The sequence below is a fragment of the Diabrotica undecimpunctata genome, chromosome 5 (genome assembly GCF_040954645.1).
Source record: "Diabrotica undecimpunctata isolate CICGRU chromosome 5, icDiaUnde3, whole genome shotgun sequence".
NCBI classification, from domain to species: Eukaryota; Metazoa; Arthropoda; class Insecta; order Coleoptera; family Chrysomelidae; genus Diabrotica; species Diabrotica undecimpunctata.
In genome coordinates this window covers 29,583,418-29,606,682 of record NC_092807.1, presented here as the reverse complement: position 1 = coordinate 29,606,682, position 23,265 = coordinate 29,583,418, and the positions used below count along the sequence as shown (strand labels likewise).

The window sequence follows — 23,265 nt, the reverse complement described above, 5'->3', positions numbered from 1 at the left end:
GCTTATTCTGAAGAGGTAATTCGAGCAACTCTGGAAGATGAAACAGTCGGCATAAGAGTAAATGGAGTCTTAGTTAACAACATCAGATATGCAGATGATACAGTAATAATAGCCGATAGTTTACAAGACCTGGAAAGACTCATAAGTAAAATAGCAATGTGTAGTAGGGAGTACGGACTCTCGCTCAATATCAAAAAGACAAAATTTATGAAAATTTGTAAAAACAACCATGATACTAACGAAATCTTGATAGTAGAGGGCCAGCAGATCGAAAGAGTAAAAAAGTACACTTACCTAGGAACACTTATAACAGAAAATAATGACTACACTCCAGAAATCAAAGTCAGAATCGAAAAAGCACGTTCTAATTTTATGAAAATGAAAAAGGTCCTATGTGGCAAAGATTTCACATTAGTTCTTAAAGTACGCCTAACAAAATGCTACGTATACAGTGTACTATACTATGGAGTGGAATTATGGACGTTAAATCTAGACATAATGAGACAACTTAACGCCTTTGAAATGTGGACCTATAGGAGAATTATGAGGGTTTTCTGGGTAGATAGAGTTACGAACAATAAAGTACTGAGAAGAATAGTTAACGAGAAGGAAGTTAAACTTATAATTAAAGAAAGAAAGGTACAGTATCTCGGACATGTGATGCGGGGCGAGAAGTATGGCATCCTGCGACTCATAATGCAAGGAACGATAGATGGCAAAAGAAGCACCGGAAAAAGACGAATTTCATGGATTAAGAACCTGAGAGAATGGTTTGGATGGAGTTCAAAACAACTGTTTAGAGCTACTGCCTTAAAAATTAAAATAGCTATGATAATTGCCTACCTCCGTAGCGGAGAGGGCACCTGAAGAAGAAGAAGAAGAAGACAGTAACAGCAATGGTGACCGAAATAACAAACGAAGAAGTGGCCCAAGCAATTCAAAAAATAAATAAAGGAAAAGCAGTTGGACCAGATGATATTCCTGGGGAAGTGTGAAAAGCGTTAGGAGAGACAGGGACAAATTTGTTAACAGGTCTATTTAATAGAATTATGGAAGCTGGGCAAATGCCAGACGAATAGAGAAGCAGTGTATTAGTACCTGTCTACAAAAACAAGGGAGATGTACAACAATGTACAAACTACAGGGCTATAAAACTACTTAGTCACACCATGAAAATATGGGAGAGCGTAATTGACAGACGAATACGTGACGAAACCGAAATATCCGATAATCAGTTTGGCTTTATGCAAGGTAGATCAACAACAGACGCAATTTTCATTATAAGGCAGTTAATGGAAAAATACAGGAATAAAGAAACAAAAGCTCATATGGTATTCATTTATCTTAAAAAAGCATATAATAGAGTTTTTCGGGAGATTCTGTGGTGGACACTCAATAAAAAGGAGTCCCCGATGAATATTTAGAGATTGTGAGAGACATGTATAAGAAAGTAACAACTAGTGTTAAAACAGGTGTGGTAGAGACTGATAAATTTTATGTGAAAGTAGGATTGCACCAAGGCTCGGCTTAGTCCTTATTTATTCTCATTAGTTCTAGATTAAATTTCAGCGAAACTGCAGGGTAATATTCTGTGGTTCTTAATGTATGCTGATGATATAGTGTTAGTAGGAAATATTGATAACGACTTAAAACAAAAACTGTAACAGTGGAGACAAGCTCTTAAGAAAAAAGGTTTAAAACTTAGTAGGGCAAAAACAGAGTATTTGGAATGTTCATTTAAAGATGGAGTTAGTACAAATATAATGATATATTTGGATGATAAAATGATTATGAAAAGTAATAGTTTGAAGTACCCAGAATCGGTGTTACAGAATAATCGGGGAATAGATGGAGATGCAAACAGTAGAATTAGGGTTGGATGGATGAAGTGGATGGAAGCGAGTGGTGTGTTCATTCAGAAAAATTACAATAAAGCTGAAGCGAAAATTCTATAAAACAGCCATAAGATCAGCTATGATGTGCGGAACTGAATGTTGGGAAGTTTAAAAAAAAGAGGGACAACGAATTCACGTGACGGAAATGAAAATGCTTAGGTAGATGAGTGGAGTGGCAAAAAATATTAAAATTAGGAATAAGTATATTAGGGGAAGTCTAGGGGTGGCACCAATTGTTGTTAAGATGAGAGAGTATAGTTTCAAATGGTTTGGTCACGTTTAATGGTTAATCACACAATATGAAGAGTTGCTGATCTGCTGGTTCCGGGAAGTAGTAGAAGAGAAAGACCAAAAAAGACCTGTGGAGAGACGCTTAGGCAGGACATGTTGGTAAAGGGTATTAATATTGATATGACCCAAGATAGACACTTATGGAGAAACGTAATTAGAGAAGCCGACCCCGCATAGGGACGAAGGCAAAGAGAATGATATTGACACAATCTAGTGAATATTGCCAAATATCAGGGTTGATTCTTTTAAGAGGTCAACCCTATATATTTTTCTTCTACATATTTAAAATGTTTGTTGCTTACCACAACCCTCTATTTTTTGTAGTCTTATTCTCATTTTCATTCACATTTTCACAGATTATTATACAATTAATTCTGTTCTTTATTTTAAATTGAATGCGACGATTTCTCTTAATCTATCTGTGGTCCATTTGAGGTTTAACATATTGCATTGGTAATTTTATAAATAATTACGTCTATTTTGGTTTGCTTTTGTTAATTTTCTAATTAAATTAATTAAAGTACGTATGTAAGTAAAGTAAGGTTGTTTTTAAAATGAGACATTTGTGACCAGTTTTAGCGATTTTTACGTATACAGGGTGCACCAAACCTCTGGTGGTTTTTTTGTTGCGGCTAAATTATGGAGTAGCTGACCCCCGTGACCCCCCTTGTATATGCCACTGATACGAGCATCTATACTAACCAACCTTCTGGTTTTTTCGTACTTTTTACCTACATAACTTGTCCGCTTCTATGGTCCAGATTCTTAGGTTATGTTCAGTATAAGTGGGCGCTTTACCACTCTTTGACTCGACCTAAAACGTCTATTGTGACTCGGTCCAGCCAGGCCCTTGATCATAACTCCTTTGTTTCAACCTATGGGTTGTATACATACCTAATCTCCTTTGTCCCTACGAAATTACAGGACGCAATAAGCAAATAACCAGTCATAAAATCAACACAATACCTTAGCAGATAGTTTTATTCTAGGAACTAAAATGGTACTTTAATGTCAATCACATATCTACCAGGTGATGCTAAGCCAATAAATTTACTATCTGAACGGAAATTTAATTCTTGTCTATGGATATGGGTTCAGTTTACTATTATATTTATTCCCATTTTACTCTCTGTAGTAATATTATCCTTTTTACATTTTTATGTCTGATATAATCCGTTATTATGACTAAATTATTTGTTTGTTTCTTTAATTTTTACACAGTATGTCTACTACACGTTATGTCATTTTTCACAGGTAAGTAACACTCATGGTCTATTAAGTAATTAGTAAGATAACATTAATTACTTTGCTGCTTATGCGAATTGTATCTTGCACATTGTCCGCGTTCCTCACACTTTCCTTACACTTTGTTTAATTAGTATACTGAAAACATAAGTGCTTAGTGGATTCCTTGCCTATTTCAGACTGATTTATAATACCTGCTCTCCTGACGATATTATTTCTTCATATTGTTTTAAAGCTACGTGTGATGTAATCGATTTTATTAACTCTAATGTTATGATTTAAACAGTATTTAAAAATTTCAAATAAATACGTCATATTTTGACGTTGCGCCAGCCATATACTACCCTTAATTTCAAGGTGGAAGTAATTCTTAATTTTAAATCTATAGTTAATTGCTACTAATACAAAACTATCATTTTTATTGTAATATGTGATCTAAGTATGCAGTCTGTTTATGTATTATCCATACCAATTATGGTACAATGAACACAAGGTATGAATCATAATGTTCCAAAATCGTTTCGCTTCGCGCATGACGTAGTAAAGATTCCTTGTTCAAGTAACATTTGAATGAAGTTGTGGAGGAAAGAATTTTAATTTTAACCCTTAACCCGAAACATTGGTCTAACGGACCACAGCGAAAGGATAGTCTACTAATGGCGGCAATAGTGTAGGCCGCATGCACTGTCCTTTTAAATACCTTCTTAATAGTGTAGAACAAGCATAGTTCTGCAGTATCGTAGCGATCGCTTTAGTGTTTACGTCGTAGTAACAGTAGTTTTTAAAACGTGTAGGTCTAGTAAGCCAGGTGTTTCGAATTGCAGTGTTTTTATGATAGGTCTATGAGGCCAAATGTTACGGATTGTGTACTAATAAACAATAAGGTATTTCATATTTTTTGTATAATAAACATAATTATTCTAAAAATTTTTAATTTTGTAGTAATAATGGATAGAGCAGGACCTAGCGGAACTGGCCGTAATAAAAAAGTAAATCTGGGTGACCCAGATTTTAAAAAGAATAGACAAAGATTACCACTTGCCGACGATCAAGATTTATATTTATCAGAGCAAGGGAGTGACGAGGACATGAGAGATGTTATAGATGATTCGGATGAATATCCCGACTATGTAATTCTGCAAAGTGAACCCTCTAGCAGCGAAGAATCGAATTCAAATCACGAACTTTTGGAACTAGATGAACCGTAGAATGATTTACCATCCAAAACCGACTTTTTACAAGTAGAAGGGGATGTGAACATATTCAAAGGAAAAAATGGTTTTCAGTGGCAGAGAACGGAGCCTCCGAGAAATACAAGAACACGAACACATACCATTGTCAGAGAATTACGAGGCCTAACAGCGGTAAGCAGGACTGTGGGAAATAGCCCTTCTAAATCAGATATTTGGAAGTTGTTGATTACTGATGATGTCGCTATTGACTGCTATCAATAAAACAAGCTAAGAAATCAAAAGACGAATAAATCTTACAAATAGGGCATACTATGGACTCCAAAAGCATTTCCACTCAAGAAACATTCAAAGAAGAACTAAAATTATTACAAACAAAACATTGCTGAGGCCGGTTCTCACATATGGAGCAGAAACATGGACTCTAACGCAGAAAGATGAAAGACTTTTGGGAATATTTGAGCGTAAAATACTCCGCAAAATATTTGGAGCTATAAACGACCAAGGGCAGTGGCGCAGAAGATATAATTTTGAATTGTATCAGCTCTTTGATGAGCCAGATGTCATAACGTTCATTAAAACACAGCGACTTAGATGAGCTGGACACATAATACGAATGCCAGAAAATACGATTGCTAAAAAGCTAACCACAGAAACACCTGTAGGAAGAAGAAGCAAAGGCCGACCGCGAATTAGGTGGTTAGATGGAGTTGAAACCGACTTACGGATATTAAAAATCAGAAGATGGCAACATGTTGCCAGAAACCGAACAGAATGGCGACGAATCTTAGAGCAGGCCAAGATCCACAGAGGATTATCGAGCCAAAGATGATGATTACTGATGAAATGTTGAAACACATTGTAACATAGACAAACCAAAAAATTATTATAATGAGAGAAAAGTTTCTGATCTGATTCGACTAATACATCAAACTACAGAAGCACAAATATAGTTAAGTTGAAGGCTTTGTTTGGGCTTTTTAGGCTATCTTCAATTATAAAATCTTCTCATGAAGATATGCTTTAACTGTTTTCTAAAGATGTTTTGGGTCGGCCAATATTCAGAATGACGATGTCTTTGAAAAGATTTGAAATACTTTTGTCGTGTCTTAGATTTGACAATAGCATGAATCGCGAAGAGCGGAAGAAAACTGATAAAACAGCGGCTATTTCAAATATTTTTAATAATTTTGTGACTAATTGCCAGAGGCTATACACGTTGTCAGATTGTGTTACTGTAGATGAGATGCTACTTCGATGTAGAGGTCACTGTGGTTTTCGAATTTACATGCCCAGTAAACCTGCGAAATAAGGCATAAAAGTAATGTGCATGACATATGCTAAGAGCTCGTATTTCTATAATGGATATATATACTCAGGGAAATATTCGGATGGTGTTGGACTTTCAGAAGAAGAACTAAAGCTTTCCAAGCCTGCTCAATGTGTCATTCGACTATCCAAACCAATTGAGGGCTCTAACCGAAATATTACTGCTGACAACTATTTTTCTTCAATAGAGTTAGTCACAGAGTTGCAAAAACGCCACCTCACGTATGTGGGTATAGTAAAAAAAATAAGCGAGAAGTTCCTTTGGAATTAAAGGCTAATAAAAGTAGGGAAATCGGTACAACACTCTATGGTTTCTCCAATGACATAACCTTGATATTATATGTACCGAAAAAAATAGAGCTGTTCTTTTATTATCCTCTATGCATCACAGCAAAGACAATCAATTAGGAAAACCAGAAATATTTCGATACTATAACAGTACAAAATCGGGAGTTGATGTTTTAGACATGAAGTGTGCCAATTATAGTGCAAACCGTCGGACAAGGCGTTGACCCTTCGCCGTATTTTATACACCGATAAATATAAGTTCAGTCAATAGTTACATCCTTTATCTTTGTTACACAGATAATAAATTACTTCTAAGTTTTAAATTTGTAAAAGATTTGGCCTTTGAACTAATTCAGCCTCATGTAAGGCAAAGACTTGAAACAAATCTTCCCCGAGACCTTAGAAAGCAGATAGAGATTTTTTTGGGAATAAATCCCGAAGTGCCTGTCAAGAATATCGGCGACAATGTTCCAGATGATAAGCTTCCCAAAAGAAAATTGTGTAGCATTTGTCCATCATCAAAAATGAGGAAGAAAAATTATAAATGTGTGCGTTGCTCAAATGCTATTTGTTTGGAGTGTAGTAGAAAGGTTTGCGTTAGCTGTCTTCAAAATTAGTAGGTAGCTGTAGTATATTTTTTGTTTTATCTAGAAATATATATGTTTGTTTACTTAATTACGCCTAATAATGTTGTTTTCTCTATATTACACATTTTGTTTTATGTATGTATTATGTATGAATAAGTTTTTTTGCTCATTTATACCTAATAAACCCTTTAATATTTTGCTTTTATCTTCAAATGCCACATTTGGTTTTGATTTATTTCAATTTTTACATACAGATTGAACCAATTTAAAACGGAACATACAATTTAATATATGTCTGTTTGAACTGCATTTAAAATAGTGGGCCAATATAAAACTTGGACAAAAATAAATCCATACCCGGTGATAGACATTGTATAAAATATCGTTCAACTATCTGTCCCCTTTAAAGGAAAGAGGAGCTTGCCTAATAGTCGGAGAGATAGAGCCGAAATTTTGAACTGATCAGTAATATGACATTTCTCTATTGGAATATATTCATTGTAACTGGGTTAAGACTTTGCCTTACAGGCGGACGCCCCTCGTGGTACAGGGGGTGGCTATACAAGTATGAAGTTGTCATTTTTTTCGGAAAAATTAACGATCGATAATATGGCTGAACATTTGCCCAGAGTAAGATCTTGGTATAACTAGACGAAATCCCAAAGGGCGGACGCGAGAGTGGATACATAAGGGGTGGCGGACAGGGGTGAGGTTGCAATTTTTTGGGGAAAAATTAACGATAAGTAATATGTCCGCCATTTTCATGGCTTAATATTTAGCCCCTAAAAACTCTAAATATAAAAGGGCGGACAGCTGGGTTGGTACAGAGAGCCATAAAACGGGGTCAAATGTACCACTTGCCTGCCCATTTTAGGTCTCGGTAACAATTTTCAAACTGATTTTATTATGATATTTTTATACCGATTGATTTGAAAATTTGTATGCTCACTTCTGTTACTATTCTGAAAAGCGTCAAGCGTAGAGTTTTCCTCAAAATTTTCCAAAAAAATTTCCGTAAATGAAAATTTTCGTAATTTTTTGAGGTAAAATTTAATTTGTAGATTCCTTTCGATTTTCTGTCAGTTATACCATGATTTTTTTCCAAAAATTTTTAAACGATTTTTCCGATAAGAAAAAAAAATTTAGAAAAACTTTAAAAATTTCGTCATTTTTCTCACTCTCAGTGATGTCATCACATTCATCATCTTCGTCACTTTCACTTTCAATAATATCACATTCATTATCTGCTTCATTTTCAATCACTACTTCTCGAACTGATTCTGGCATCTGAGGTCCACTAAATCATTTGAATTTATATGTTTCATCTTCAAACTCCCAACCATGTTCTTCAACAATGAATTCTGTTGGTACTTTTTTATGAGCATTTGTCCAAATATTTGAAATATAATGAGCTCGCAGTAGATGTTGGTGTAATTCATCTTGACATGGTGGTAAGCTTGAAGCATCGAAATTTTTTAGTTTTTTTTTTAAGGCTCGTTCACATCATGCAACTTATACTGCCGGTTAAATAGTGAAACACTGACATCGTTTACTTTTCTTTTTGGAATTGTTCTCGTCAGTCCTGTTCCATATAAGTGACATATGAAAGTTTCTAAGGTTTCAAAAACTTCATTACAATCGAAGTCAGTTTCACCAAGTTGAATAAAAGCATCTTGATACTTATTACATTTAGCGCATGCGTCTAGAATTACTGATCTAAATGAACGCGCATCATTATTATTTTAATATTTTAAAATAATAATGATGCAAAATTAATGTCCACAGAATTTGTAAAATTATAATTAACTAATGAAAAAAAATTCAATCAATTTGAAAGTTAAAAAAAATATTGAAAATATCTACAAAGTAAATTTCTAAACTTAAAAAATTGATAATTCCACTAGTAAATTGATTTTTATTAATAATTATTTGTAAAATGTTAAAGGAATTCTACAAATTGAATTTTACCTATTGTAATTTACCTTTGTAATTGATTATTAATGTAATAATAAATCAAATTTTTCTTATATCTGAACAATCATTATTTATGCAATATAAATTTAAAAACCTTTTTATTGTAATAAAAAATCAGTAAAATTACTATTTGTTATACCAAAAATATTTAATAGTTAACATTATAAAATTACTTTAATTTAATAAAATATCAAATATCAAACATTTATTCAATTAAAAATTAATTCGTAAAATATTTATATTTAAGAAAAAAATGTGATTTGTAAAGTAAATATGACTTTAGTTTGAAAAAAAAAACATTATCATAATATCATTTTAAAACTACAAAATATTCTATAAAAGATTCAGACGATGACGTAGAGTTTTATCAAATGTTTTAGAAAAGTTTTTCTAAATTTTTTTTTCTTATCGGAAAAATCGTTTGAATATTTTTGGAAAACAAATCATGGTATAACTTACAGAAAATCGAAAGGAATCTACAAATTAGATTTTACCTAAAAAAATTACGAAAATTTTCATTTACGGAAATTTTTTTGGAAAATTTTGAGGAAAACTCTACTTGTCGCTTCTCAGAATAGTAACAGAAGTGAGCATACAAATTTTCAAATCAATCGGTATAAATATATCATAATAAAATCAGTTTGAAAATTGTTACCGAGACCTAAAATGCGCAGGCAAGTGATACATTTGACCCCGTTTTGTGGCTCTCTGTACCAACCCAGCTATCCGCCCTTTTGGATTTAAAGTTTTTAGGGGCTAAATAATGAGCCATGAAAATGGCGGACATATAACTTATCGTTAATTTTTCCCCAAAAAATTCCCCTGGGCAAATTTTCAGCCATATTATTGATCGTTAATTTTTAGGAAAAAAATGACAACTTCATCCCTGTATAGCCACCCCCTGTACCACAAGGGGCGTCCGCCTGTAAGGTAAAGTCTTAACCCAGTTACAATGAATATATTCCAATAGAGAAATGTCATATTACTGATCAGTTCAAAATTTCGGCTCTATCTCTTGGACTATAAGGAAGCGATAAGTGGTTTGACAGCATAATAACTGCTTGTTTAGTCTAGTTTTTTCAGTGATTCTGGGCAACCTATTTGGGTGGAGTTTTGACTTGTTCTTGAATGAGTTCCGAATCCAGCAGCCCGCTGAAGTATTGGATTTTTATAATATAATTATTTGGCAACCTTTTGTTGGCCAACCACCTAGAGCGGAGTTGAGCCGAAATACATTGATTTCGTATGTTCCGTTTTAAATTCGTTCAATCTGTATACTGGTCCAATAGACCATATGTTTCGCATTAGCAATAAAAGTACTATATTTCGGGATAAGGGTTAAGTTGTTAATATAATTTAGCTAATTTAATATATTGAGTATATGACTCGAAAATTAATCGAGAGAAATGGGGACTTGAAATCAATATCCACAAAACCGAGTATATGTGTATCAGCGGAAAACAACAGGACCTCATATTGAAAGATTTAGAAGTTATCAAACATTGCAACACATATGAATATTTAGGTATGATCATCACAAAAGTAGGCGATACAATTGAGTAGAAAAACAACCAAGCCAGAAAAGAAAGTTCTCTTCTCAATAGTATCCTTTAAGATCAATCAATCTCTAATGATAACAAACACAAAATATATAATGCAATCATTAAAAGTATAATTACCTACAGTAGTGAAGTATGGCAAATAAAGGAAAGATACAAGAGAAAACTTAAGGCAACGGAAATGGATTTCTGGAGACGTTCAGCTGAAAAATCTAGACTAGAAAGAGTAACGAACAACAGAATAAAAGAAATTATGATAGTAAAACATACAATAGTAGACGATATTGGTACCTAACAACTCAGACGGTACGATCATATACAGAGAATGTCTGAAGAACGTCTCCCAAAACAAGTCTTAATGTAGACCCCTCACGGTAGAAAAAAAAAAGGAAGACCCCGCCTTGGTTGGAGAGAAAGCACCAATAGAGAAATGAAAGACAGAGACATAGAAGAAGACTTATGGATGAATCGAGAGGAGTGGCAACTGGGTATAGGAAGCCGCAGGAGAACGTTTTAAACCGATCTATATATATATATATATATATATATATATATATATATATATATATATATATATATATATATATATATATAATTTTATATGTACCACTAGGAGCCTCGTAGGCACATGGCTTGATGCACTATTCTTTTCCACTCCCTTCTGTCGGTTGCTTTTCTTCCCAGTTCGTTACCTACATTAAGTCTTCTCATATCTTCTATAACTTCTTTACTCCATGTTAACTTCGGTCTTCCTCTTTGCCTTTTGCCTGCCAATGCATTAGATAGTACCGCTCTGGGAATTTTATATGGAATCATTCTCTTCACACGACCCAACCATCTAAGTCTTTATGCCTTAATTACCGCTAATATGTTGGGTTTTTGATAGAGCTTCGTTAGCTCGTTATTTGTTCTTCGTATTCATTGTCTGTTTAAGTTTTTCCCATCAAAGTATTTGCGCGATATTTTCCGCTCCCAAACTAATAACAACTCTTGGTGTTTTTTTGTTATGACCTATGTTTTAGAAGCATACGGCACTATCGGCATTATTAAGGTCATGTATGTCCTTGTTGTGCTCTTCGAGATATATTTTTGCTTCTTAACAATCCATTGAGAGCATATATAGTGCAGTTGCCAGACATAATTCTTTTCTGTATTTCTTCTTCACGGTTAGGTTCTCTTGTAAAGACATTTTCCAAGTACTTAAATCTTTTAAATTCTTCGAATTTATATTGTGTTCTCTCTGCTGTTATGATTGTTATGTAATGCTCCCGATCGAATTGCTTATTTGTTCATTCCATATACTTCGTTTACAATCCTTTGGTTGCTGCAATCATTTGGTCCCCAAATGCTAAACACTCATGTTTTTGTGGTAGATTAGATCTGTTCTATTAATGTTTGCTTCCTGTATAACCTTTTCTAATATTATGCTAAACATTATAGATAATAATGGATCACCCTGCCGCACTCCTTTTGTGACCTCAAAGCTTTCTTTTATACTATTATTTATCTTGACTTTATTCAGTGTCCTTTGGATAGTTAATGGTGTTGTTGTTTAAGTATATGTTATTACGAAAAAAGAAGGAATCATATTTTCTATGTGCAAGGGGGGACACAAACGACTCTGCCAAAATTATGGGGGCATAAAGGTGTAAAATCGTTTTTGAAAGAAATAATTGGTGAATACCAATGTGGTTGTAGACCAGAGGTTAACTATAGACTAAATACATAGTTTTATCTTAGAATCTACGAAACAGTAATTAGACTAATGGTCACACATGGATCAGCTTCATTGTCACTATTGCAACAGGGAAACTGCACGGCGCATTTCGAAAAAGATACAAAGCTAGATACACAATGGCAAATAAAACCTAGATACTAAAGAGTAAATGTTCATATAACTGTCTCTAAAGTACAAAAAAAAAATAAAATTGTGTGCAGTAAACACTAACGAAAAAACGTAAACAATCCATATGATTCTGTTTGGTACAATATAACACTTGATCATTTTGATAGCCTGACCGATGTCTGTCTACGCGCGGGTTTAAACAATTTTAATATACAGTAAGTAGGCGTACGGATTGTCGGATTTTCACAGATATTTCAAGTTATGACAAAGTGTAGTAATATTAGTAATATCTACCTTTCCTGAACCTCCTATTAACCACCTGAGTGACAATTTATACCAAGTATTTGTTAAAGTAACACTATAGAAGATTTTATTTCTGTAATATTATTGAACATACCTAATACTCAATATGGAAACTATTTAATTTAGGTCCCCTGGGAAGATCTAAGATATCTCTTTGGTGAAATTATGTATGGAGGACACATCACTGATGATTGGGATAGAAGACTATGCAGAAGCTATTTACTTAACTACATGCAGCCAGAACTTCTTGATGGCGATTTATTGTATGCTGAGGGCTTCCAATGCCCTCCCAATACCGACTACTTGGGATATCACAAGTATATAGACTCTAGACTACCACCTGAAAGTCCCTATCTGTATGGTTTACATCCAAATGCTGAGATCGGATTCTTGGCTAGCACTTCAGATAATATGTTTCGAACAATTTTTGAAATGCAACCTAGAGATGCAGGTGCTGCGGCAGGTGCGGGGATATCGAGAGAAGAAAAGGTAAGTATTGGTTTTTAATTAACTGCTTAACATATTATTTGAATAAATAAATTTGCTTTATTTAGTACTAGCTGACCCGCCGAATTTTGTACCCCCTTAGAATTAAATAATTTGTCAAAGTTCAATGAGCTCCTCTTTCGAGAGTGTTAAGTAACATAAATCTCTGGCTAATGAAATGAATCCAGTCGAGGTGTCAATAGCGACTTTACTATTTCCAATATCTAACAACTTCATCGAAAACACAATTGCACTTTCAATTGATTCTATTTTATATTATTTAATTTTATTTTAATTAATTAATTAATTTAATTTAATTTAATTTAATTTTATTTTATTTTTATTCTATTTTATTTTATTTGATTATATTTTACTCAATTTAATTCTATTTGATTTTATTTTAATTTTGGTTAATAATATTTTATTTTGCTTTGTTTTATTTTACTTTATTGTATTATACTTTCATCATCATCATTCTGGCTTTACACGCTGCATGGGTCCTACCCTCATCAATAATTTCTCTCCATGTCTTCATCTAGGTTATCAAGTTATAATGACGATGTTATCAAGTATTAAATCGTTAATTTTACATAAGATATTGGGTCAAGTTTAATGTAACACAGCTCAATCAAAATTTTTTTTAATTTACTTTATTTCTATATTGGGCTCATTTTACCCTCAGATATTGATTTGATAACATAAAAATAAAAATAATCAAAAAATATCACCTTAAAAGTGCGATAAAAAAATTATTAACAATTTTTAGTTGCAAATACTGGAAGGCATTGCTCTTCATAACACTGTGTTGTTTTCAAAAATTAACTAATTAATGCACCTTTTTTTTCTACAGCCTGCAATATAAATTAAGCAATAGTATTTTAATACTTAATTTATTATTTTTCTTCTAACTAGGTAAGAGGTACGCTTGAGGAAATCCTTGACAAGTTACCTGAAGCTTTTCCAGTAGCGGATATGATGGCAAAAGTAGAAGATAGAACCCCTTATATAATTGTGGCATTCCAAGAATGTGATCGAATGAATACTTTGACATCTGAATTGAAAAGGTCATTACGTGAGCTGGAATTGGGTAAGAGAATCTTAAATTAATTTGTACCGTTATAATCGAGGCGGTTAATCAAAAATATGATGTACAAAATCATTTAGGGCTGTCGACTATAATTTTTTTTAATATTGAGGGATATTTAAATATACTTGGAAGTAGATTTATTTGTATTATACATAATTAGTTTACAAATTCAGTTTAATTTTATTCAAGTTTTGAAACTTTACGGGAAAAATAGACTAATAGCCTAGTCTGGTTATGCAAAAATCATTGATTTCACGGCAAAATTTTTCGCAGATATCTGAACCTTTTAAAAGATAGGTGGGGGTTATTAGATGACGAATAGATGAAAAAGTACTCGTATTTTTACTTTGCGTTTTTTTTTAAACAATAATTTATGGTCACAATTTGATTTTTTGTCTATAAGTTTTTTTCCTTATACTTTACATAAACAATATTTATATCATTTTTTTATATCAAGAATATCTTTATTTTCCCGTTTTTTAAATTAAAATTTATAAATAAATTACGGAGATATTTGAAAAAAGCAGTTTTTTTTACTAATTTATAAATTTTATTAATTTTTTTATTAAAAAAATAAAATATTATTAAAACATTTCAACTTCGAGGAATTACTGTCTTTTTAATTTGTGCAAAATTTCCCCCGATCGGTAAAATAGTTTAAAAGTTATTTAATTTATTTATCCCTGAGGCAAAATATTTAAACTATCAAACTTGCTCTATTAATGATGCTAGACACATTTAGCGAATTTCATAGGATTCTTGAAGACTTAAACTATCTCAGAAGTTAAATGTATATTGCGTTTTTATCGAAATTATTTACAAAATACACGTTTGAAAAAGGGGTATATTTTTTAGTTATAAACAATACAGACTTGTACGTACAACCATTGGATAGCTGATAAAAAAACTCACATTAAAAAAAAAAAGAAAAACTTTCTATGACTAATAGGAACGAAGCTAGGGACTATTTTTTTAAAAAATCATATCTCAATTGTTTATAAACATTAAGAAGTAAAATTCACACAAATTTTGAATGAAAATCTAAACTTTATATTGAAACTTATAGCTATAAAATTCATCAAATTTTTCGAAAAGGTACTTTCGAAAGATCTACATAGGAAAGTGGAGAGGATAACTGTTTCAGCTCCAGATTTAAAAAAAGCCCCTTTTTTTAAATCTGGGGTAGCTTGTCGAAATATGAATAACTACATAGTTTTCACTGGCCGGGAAATATGGGAAACCTCGGAAAAATTGAGTACATAAATTAATAATTCTTCCAGCTGTTAGGCTATTAAAATACTGGATTCGTCTTACATAAGTACAGGCAATGTTCAAATGAGGACTAGAAACAAAATCAGCAATCTCCACGTTGACAAATTTTTCAAGAAATAGAATTTGTTAATAAAATTTTAGCGTTTTATTAAAGTTTTATTTTTTTTTCTTATTTATATTTATATGTACATTGGCTTTAGTTATTCATAAAATTAACCTAATTATTTCATTAAATTTTAGGTAATTAACAATTTACGTTTGGAGATTTCTGGTTTTTCTTCAAATACTTGGAGATTGCCGATTTTGCAATAGAAAAAACAATACATAAATTCAAAAAAACACACATCTTCCTTGAAACTAAATTTTTATTAAAAAATCTTAAAATAAATTTTTATGGAACAAAACGTTTTAAACAACCAAATCTAAAATTTCATCACAAGCATCAACTTCTCCTTCAATATGTTCAATATCTTCTTCATTTTGTTCGGAATTAATAATGTTTTCTAGCATATCATTGTTCGTGTTTAAAGCGTTATGGTAAAACTCAAGGTTTTCTAAGTTTTTCCACCCTTCTCCAAAATGTTTTGTTAGAAGTTTATTAACGTCCCGAAGTATAAAGAAATTAACTTTAATAGCCCTCAATTCAATAATATCAGGATTAATCATCCTGATATCTTTTCCAGACTTACAAACACTTTTAGGTTTTCCCATATCGCTTCAATAGTGCTGTTCTCCCGGTACCAAAACGTTTAATCCATTTTTAGTTTTGGTTAAAATAATACGTTTAATAATTGAAAACCTAAAGTGCCATGAGGCAGTACCTTTTAACATCCTATAGGCTACTTTTTTCCAATAGGCAACTTCAAAATCTTTTCCTATACAGAAATACGATTATATTTTCTTCAACACTTGTTCGATTCTGCCAAAAACCGGATTGCTAGGAAGAAATAAGTGACCTGTGACTGGATATATAAATTCAATAGAATGTAAATTTTGTCGGGCATCCAAAAACTATCTAGCTCATGTAGTGAATGCAATTTTTATTTTGATAGTTTTAATGCCTTCCAAATTTGTTTCATTAAGTCGATGAAATAAAGCGGAACTTACCTCACTGGATCCTTTATGAAACTCATTTTCGTTCCATGTATACATGAAATTTTTTTCTTTGGTTTGCTTATTTTTTCACGATCCTTGTACAAAGCAAAGGTGATAAATAGACTTCGGCAAATATGCAAATAAAAATGTAGAAAATATGCGCATAAATATGCACGTGTTTACCCGAAAATATGCAAATATTTTACAAAATATGCATACAAATAAATAAAAAAATCGTAAAATAGTAACAATTTTATTAAAAAAAAAGTGTACATAACTAAATATTTCCTACTATTCATTAAGATTTACATTTATTTTAAGTAACTACATCATTTTTAAGTATGAATAAACTTATTTAGAATTATGGTAACAATAAATGACCAAGTGGTGTTCAAAATTTTCTAACAACAACTTGTGGCTTCTGTCTGAGTACATATATTTATATATGGAAAAACTTCGTTCAACATCAACTGATGTAACGGGAGCATTTTTCAAACTAACCAAAACATTTGGTTCTAAATTAATTGTTTCCGAAATATTTCCAGCTAGAACACTGACTACTTCAGAAAGAATATGGTAACCTTTATTTTTTTCCATAGTAGCTTCAAATTTTTTTAAAATATCTTTTCCAATATTACCTCTAACGTTCCGACAACATGACGCAAATTCTTTTATTAATGCTGTACTTTCGAACAATGACAGTTTTGGTGATTCTAACTGAGTAATTGTTTTTTGAACAAAACTAAAATTTGATTTTATAAATGAAAGTTCTTGTTGAAGCAAGTTACTCTGAAAAGTTTGTTTAGAATCCAAAAGAGATTGGGAACTTTCATCTGTTAACGTATCAATTATGTTCTTTATTTTAACAAAATGATCTGCATAAAAATTAGCTGCTTCTAACCATGTTCCCCATCGCGTTAAAATAGGTTGTGGTGGAAGAGGAATGTTAGGTAGCATTTCTCTATAAAGTTGAATTCTTATAGGAGATTTAAGAAATACTTTTTTGACACTGGATATCATGGTATTTACAAGAGGAAACTTTTTTCGTATTTCCTCTGCAATTCTGTTTAATCCATGCGCTACACAAGTAACATGTATTAAATCTGGGAAAAATATTTTTAAATTTTGTGCTGCTTTCACCATATAAGGAGCAGCATCCAATAAAATAAGCAGTAATTTATTAGAAGGAATAGTTGTCGGAAGAAAAAAAGTTGCTAATGTTTCTTGTATAAAACGCGAAATTGTTAAAGCATTTGTTTTCTCAAGTTGCTGGCATGAAATAAGATGAGATTTTGTTAAGGTATCTTCTTTAAGAACACCAATCAATAAATGAGCAATATACTTTCCTGAGGAATCAGTGGTTTTGTCTACAGATATGTAAAAATAATTATCTGCAATTTCTTCCTTAATATTAATTAACACCGACGAGTATAGCCCGTTCACATTATTTCTTCTTAGAGACCGATCACTTGGAACATTAAGTTTGCAATATTTTTTTAGAAACGAACTAAAATTTACATTTGCTAATTTTAAAAGCGGTATGTTTGCAGACACTAATGCGCGACACAAGTCTTCATTAAAAGTTTCTTGCTCATCTAATTTTTTTGAAGTAGATTGGAAACATTTAGCCATTGAAGTTTGATGTTTTCCTCCTATTTTTCCTTTTTTTGCAATGTGTGAAGCAGTTCTCACATGTTGGTCTATCTGAAATTTCTTCTCACATGCTATCTATAAATAAAAATAAAAACCTTTATTTTAACCCAACCTTTAAAATATAAAAATATACAAGGTGTTTTTGGTTAATCAAATAACTGGTTTGGAAAAAAAACACTCGCTAAGTGTTTTAAATGCAGTATTAATCCACAAATTAGTTTTTGTTACTAACCATTAGTGCTACTAACCATATAACTTATTTTAAAATTCAACAAAAGTTTTTTTTTGTTAATTCAATTACAATAAAAATAATTGTGTTTTAGAATAGCTGACTTCATAAAAAAAAGTAAAGGTGAAAAATTTTTCTAAATACACACCATTGTATTGTACCATGGACAATTTTTTCTCACTAAAGGAAGCTATTTTTCATTTAAAAACAACCTACGAGTACTAAATTTCAAGTAAATACGTTTATTGGTTTTAAAGTTATTGTTGTTATTAACTAAAAGAATTTAATTTTTTTTAATTTTAACACCCTGTATCTCGAAAAGTAAATAAGTTTGACCCCTCATTAACTATATCGTTTTGTTCATTTTTCGAGAAGTATCTACAGTCAAACGTTGTAAGTGTCATTTGGAAACACCCTGTATGTATGAAATATTAGATATTTAATAGAAAATATTAGATACTTACAATTTTGCCACAGACTGAACAGTAGATTTTTCCCATATCCATAGACAGCTCTTTATAAGGTTTAATCCAAGTTGAAGCACTGGTTGTTTTAGGCATTATAAAATCACAATCTTCCTTTTTGTTACGCACAACGAGTGTTTACGCTTTGAATATCAAAACAAAAATGATTTACAAATCTGAGCATCAAATTAGAAATGTTTAGGTACCTAATTCAATAAACTGGGAGATTTTGGAAAATCCCTAAATTAGGAACAAAACTATTAGCCGTTTACCTGCTGTTAAGATACAATAAATTGTAGATAGATTTGGGGATTAGATCATAAAATGCAAATGAGCGAACCCTTAGCGATTATCCAATAACTGAATACAATACTTAAGATACAATAAATTGTAGATAGATTTGGGGATTAGATCATAAAATGCAAATGAGCGAACCCTTAGCGATTATCCAATAACTGAATGCCTCAGTGACCGAGACTTTCTAAGAATGTTGAGGGCTACTTAAATTGATCTTCTTTGAAATTGTAAATGTTTTGTACCTGTAGAGATTACGTACTTAGATCATTTCTTGATTAAAATGAATACCAAATTTTATACAAGAATTGAAATAAATTGGTATGTTTAAAAATTTTCAAATACAGTATAAAAATCTGAACTTTTATGCACTTTATGCAAACTTTTATACAAATATGCCAAAATATGAAATATTTGCATAAAATATGCACAATATGCAAAATATGCAATATGCATATTTGCCGAAGTCTAGTGATAAATATACAACAGTCGCCTAGAGTAAGCGTTTTGATCCGGGACTTTTGGCAATACTTGATTTTTTTGACAGTCGAAACTTATTGTAATTAAATCAACTTTAGTCTCTCGTAATAGTGAATAAAAAGCCTTTGCTCATTATTTGTTTCAACTTTGATTTGCTCATCAAATGACAAACAAGTAAAACATACATCCGTTCCTGGTGTTCCAAACCCCAAGTTAAAAGATTTATTTTTAATAGATAATAATAAAGATTGTCTGTTACCTCATCATTATACATCCTTTTCATTTTTCTTATATTCGACTCGGATGAAAGATATCGCCTAATATTTTTGTCATGTAAGAAATATCTTGTCTTTTTCAAGACAAGCCTTCAGAAGACCACGACCTGATGCTTTATTTCGACTTGGTGTACCTTTGTCATGTAAGGACTATCTTGTCTTTTTCAAGACAAGCCATCAGAAGATAAATATTTACAAGTCCATACCCAGTAAATGGACTTGGGTAGAGGAGCTCTCGACTGCGATATTCGAAGCCCTCTATAGAGCACCCGGAGATAACAGAAGGTGTATAGACCCGTATTTGTTCCCCCGAGGTGACATTATAAAGGCATTGCAATTTCGTCAAAGGATGAAGCATGTAATACGCTGTGATCGGTCAAAACGGAGATTACCGGTGTTGCCATTCGCGGACCGATGGAGATTGCTGCTTTTGCTACTAACTCTATTTTTTGACTTTAAATATCCACAAGATATTGGGGATTTTGCTAGGGGCTTTAACCCTAGCCTTGAAAAAGATAAAAATATTTAAATACAAATTTCGGTGCAATAAAAAAGAGTTCTTTTTTAACCCATAATATTTATGTTTATATAATAGGTCCTATTTAAACAATGATAATAGTAAGTTAATCAAAGATATTATACATTTTATTCCTACAATAGGTCTAAAGGGAGAATTAACTATTACATCCGATATGGAGGAGTTAGACCAAGCTTTGTTCATGGATCAAGTACCCGAATCTTGGTCTGTTAAAGCCTATCCAAGCTTACTACCTTTAGGTCAATGGGTAGGAGATTTAACTCTTCGACTGAAGGAACTAGAAGGTAAGTAGATAAGAGTATTAACTATAATAAACAACTAACAATATCTTTTATCATTACTTCTACACAAAAAATTGATGAGAGTTCAGAAGTCTTTCCTTATAGATATAAGTGTCAGGTTTAAATGTTTTCAATGTACACTAAAGTATTTCACTAAAGCTATCTTCTTATAACACGTTTTAAATTGACTAATATATTTTCTTCTAGTTAGTCGTGAAATGTCTTTAGCCAAGACATCTGCTTCCTTACAATTTCACTGTCCAAAAATAAGTGTAACCTTTTAAAATTAAACGTTTTCATAGACAAATTAAGAAATATATAGAAGGATGTTTTATTAGATGTTCGTACCACCAAAAAGGATTTTTATTTTATTTGTAAATGTCACTTGTCACTGTCCAAAAATAAGTGTAACCTTTTAAAATTAAACGTTTTCATAGACAAATTAAGAAATATATAGAAGGATGTTTTATTAGATGTTCGTACCACCAAAAAGGATTTTTATTTTATTTGTAAATGTCACTTGTAACACTTGTTTTCTACCTAGTTTCTTCATATTATCATAACAGTATCTTCTTAGGCTGGACCACTGATTTCTCGATGCCTGCGACCGTTTGGCTGGGAGGATTTTTCAACCCGCAATCATTTTTGACAGCTATTATGCAACAAACTGCTCGAAAGAATGAATGGCCTTTGGATAAAATGTGTCTTATGACAGACGTAACTAAAAAACAAAAAGATGATTTTACTTCAGGTCCTAGAGAAGGTGCTTATGTATGCGGACTTTTCATGGAAGGAGCTAGGTAAGAGAAATGCATAATTATTATATTTTTTAAAGGAAATACTGTTTCAGTTTGGTCGAAAATCCTAATTTCTAGAACTAACTTGTGTATTGCTTTATTTTTTATATTTTCAACTCATAACAACTTAAAAGTATTGGTTCTCTACAATTTTTCTTGCATAATTCAGTCATATAGACACTGACCTACATCGAAGTTGTAATTGTTAAATAGTTCATATTTTATGGTTCATTAAAATATTTAAAATATTCTTTAATCATAAAAACTAAGTGGTTGATAAAAAATAATAATACAGACTGCTACATTTTGAGGGATAGATTAATCAACGTAAGCTCGCAAAAAATTATAAAAACAGAAAACTGTTTATGCCCTCCGGAACACCTAATTTTTACAGCAAATACTGTTGCTTACTAAATTTCTAATAATTTTAACTAAAGGAAGCATTTCAAAAAATAAGCAAAGGTAAAGCAGTTGGAACAGATATTACTCTAAAAGTATGGACAGCGTTAGAAGTAACAGAAATAAGCTAATAGGTTTGTTTTAGAGAATTATCAAAGTGGGATGACTCGCAGATGTATAAAGAAATAATATCTTAGTTATTGGTAAAAAGTAAGCAAAAATTAAGAGAACAAATACAAACACCAGCACGCCTATAAATACAAGAGAACTGATGAGAGACGAAAATCTAAAGAAGAGTTATGCAAATCAAATTAATGAAAGAATGCGAATAATAGAACAAAATGATGATATCGAAGAGATGGTCAATGATATTAAACGAACGATTCTGGCAGTAAACAGGGAAGTTAAAACACAGATCAGAAAGAGAAAGCATAACGAATGGATGACGGACGAAATTATGGATCTAATGGAAAAGCGAAGGCAACATAAACAACAACGTAATCAAGACAAATACAAACAGATACACAAAGAAATTCGCCAGAAAATTAAGAAAGCAAAAGAACGTTGGATGGTGGAAAGGTGCAACGAAATAGAACAATTGCAGGAAAAAGGAGATAGTTTTGGACTACATAAGAAGAACAAAGAAATATCGAATATACACAAAAGCCACCACAGAACAAGAATACGCAACGACAGAAACGAATACATAGAGTCAGAAGAGGATATAGCAATGGCGTGGAAAGAATACGCAGAAAGACTTTTTAATGACGAAAGACCAACACAACCAACGCGCAAACTTCCTTCCGAAAACTTATCAGGGCCATCAATAATGCGAAGTGAAATAGAATATGCAGTTAGAACCACAAAGAGGCATAAAGCAACAGGTCCAGATGAAATTAATATAGAAGCAATAAAACTACTAGACAAGGAGAATATCGAAATCTTGGTAAAGCTGTTCAATAGAATTTATGATACTGGTTACATTCCGCGAGAATGGCTGCAGTCATCCTTTGTGATGATTCCAAAAACAGCTAATGCCACAAAGTGCAATGAACACCGCTTAATCAGTTTAATGAGTCACTTGCTGAAACTCTTCCTTAGGATATTACACTCAAGAATGTACAAGATACTAGAAGAACTTAGCGGGTCAACACAATTCGGTTTTAAGGGAGGACTAGGAACAAGAGAGGCAATTTTATGTTTGAACACTTTAATACAAAACTGTTTAGATCAACGAAAAGATGTCTACCTCACCTTCATCGACTACGAGAAGGCATTTGACAATCTTAAACATGATATCATGATGGAACTACTACAAAGGGACAACATTGACCACAAGGAGATCAGAATTATTCAGAATCTATACTGGAACCAAATGGCAAAGGTGAGGATTGATCAAGACCAATAT

General features: G+C 32.1%; 1 protein-coding gene across 1 annotated transcript in view; it reads left to right on the top strand.

Annotated features, from left to right (window-relative positions):
- LOC140441228 (dynein beta chain, ciliary-like) overlaps positions 1-23,265 on the top strand; it is a 217,054-nt gene that overhangs the window by 172,478 nt on the left and 21,311 nt on the right. Inside the window, exons 19-22 of the mRNA XM_072531813.1 lie at positions 12,634-12,996; positions 13,906-14,080; positions 20,503-20,664; positions 21,239-21,461. Of these exons, the coding sequence (XP_072387914.1) occupies positions 12,634-12,996; positions 13,906-14,080; positions 20,503-20,664; positions 21,239-21,461 (923 nt within the window). The remainder of the gene's footprint in view (positions 1-12,633; positions 12,997-13,905; positions 14,081-20,502; positions 20,665-21,238; positions 21,462-23,265) is intronic.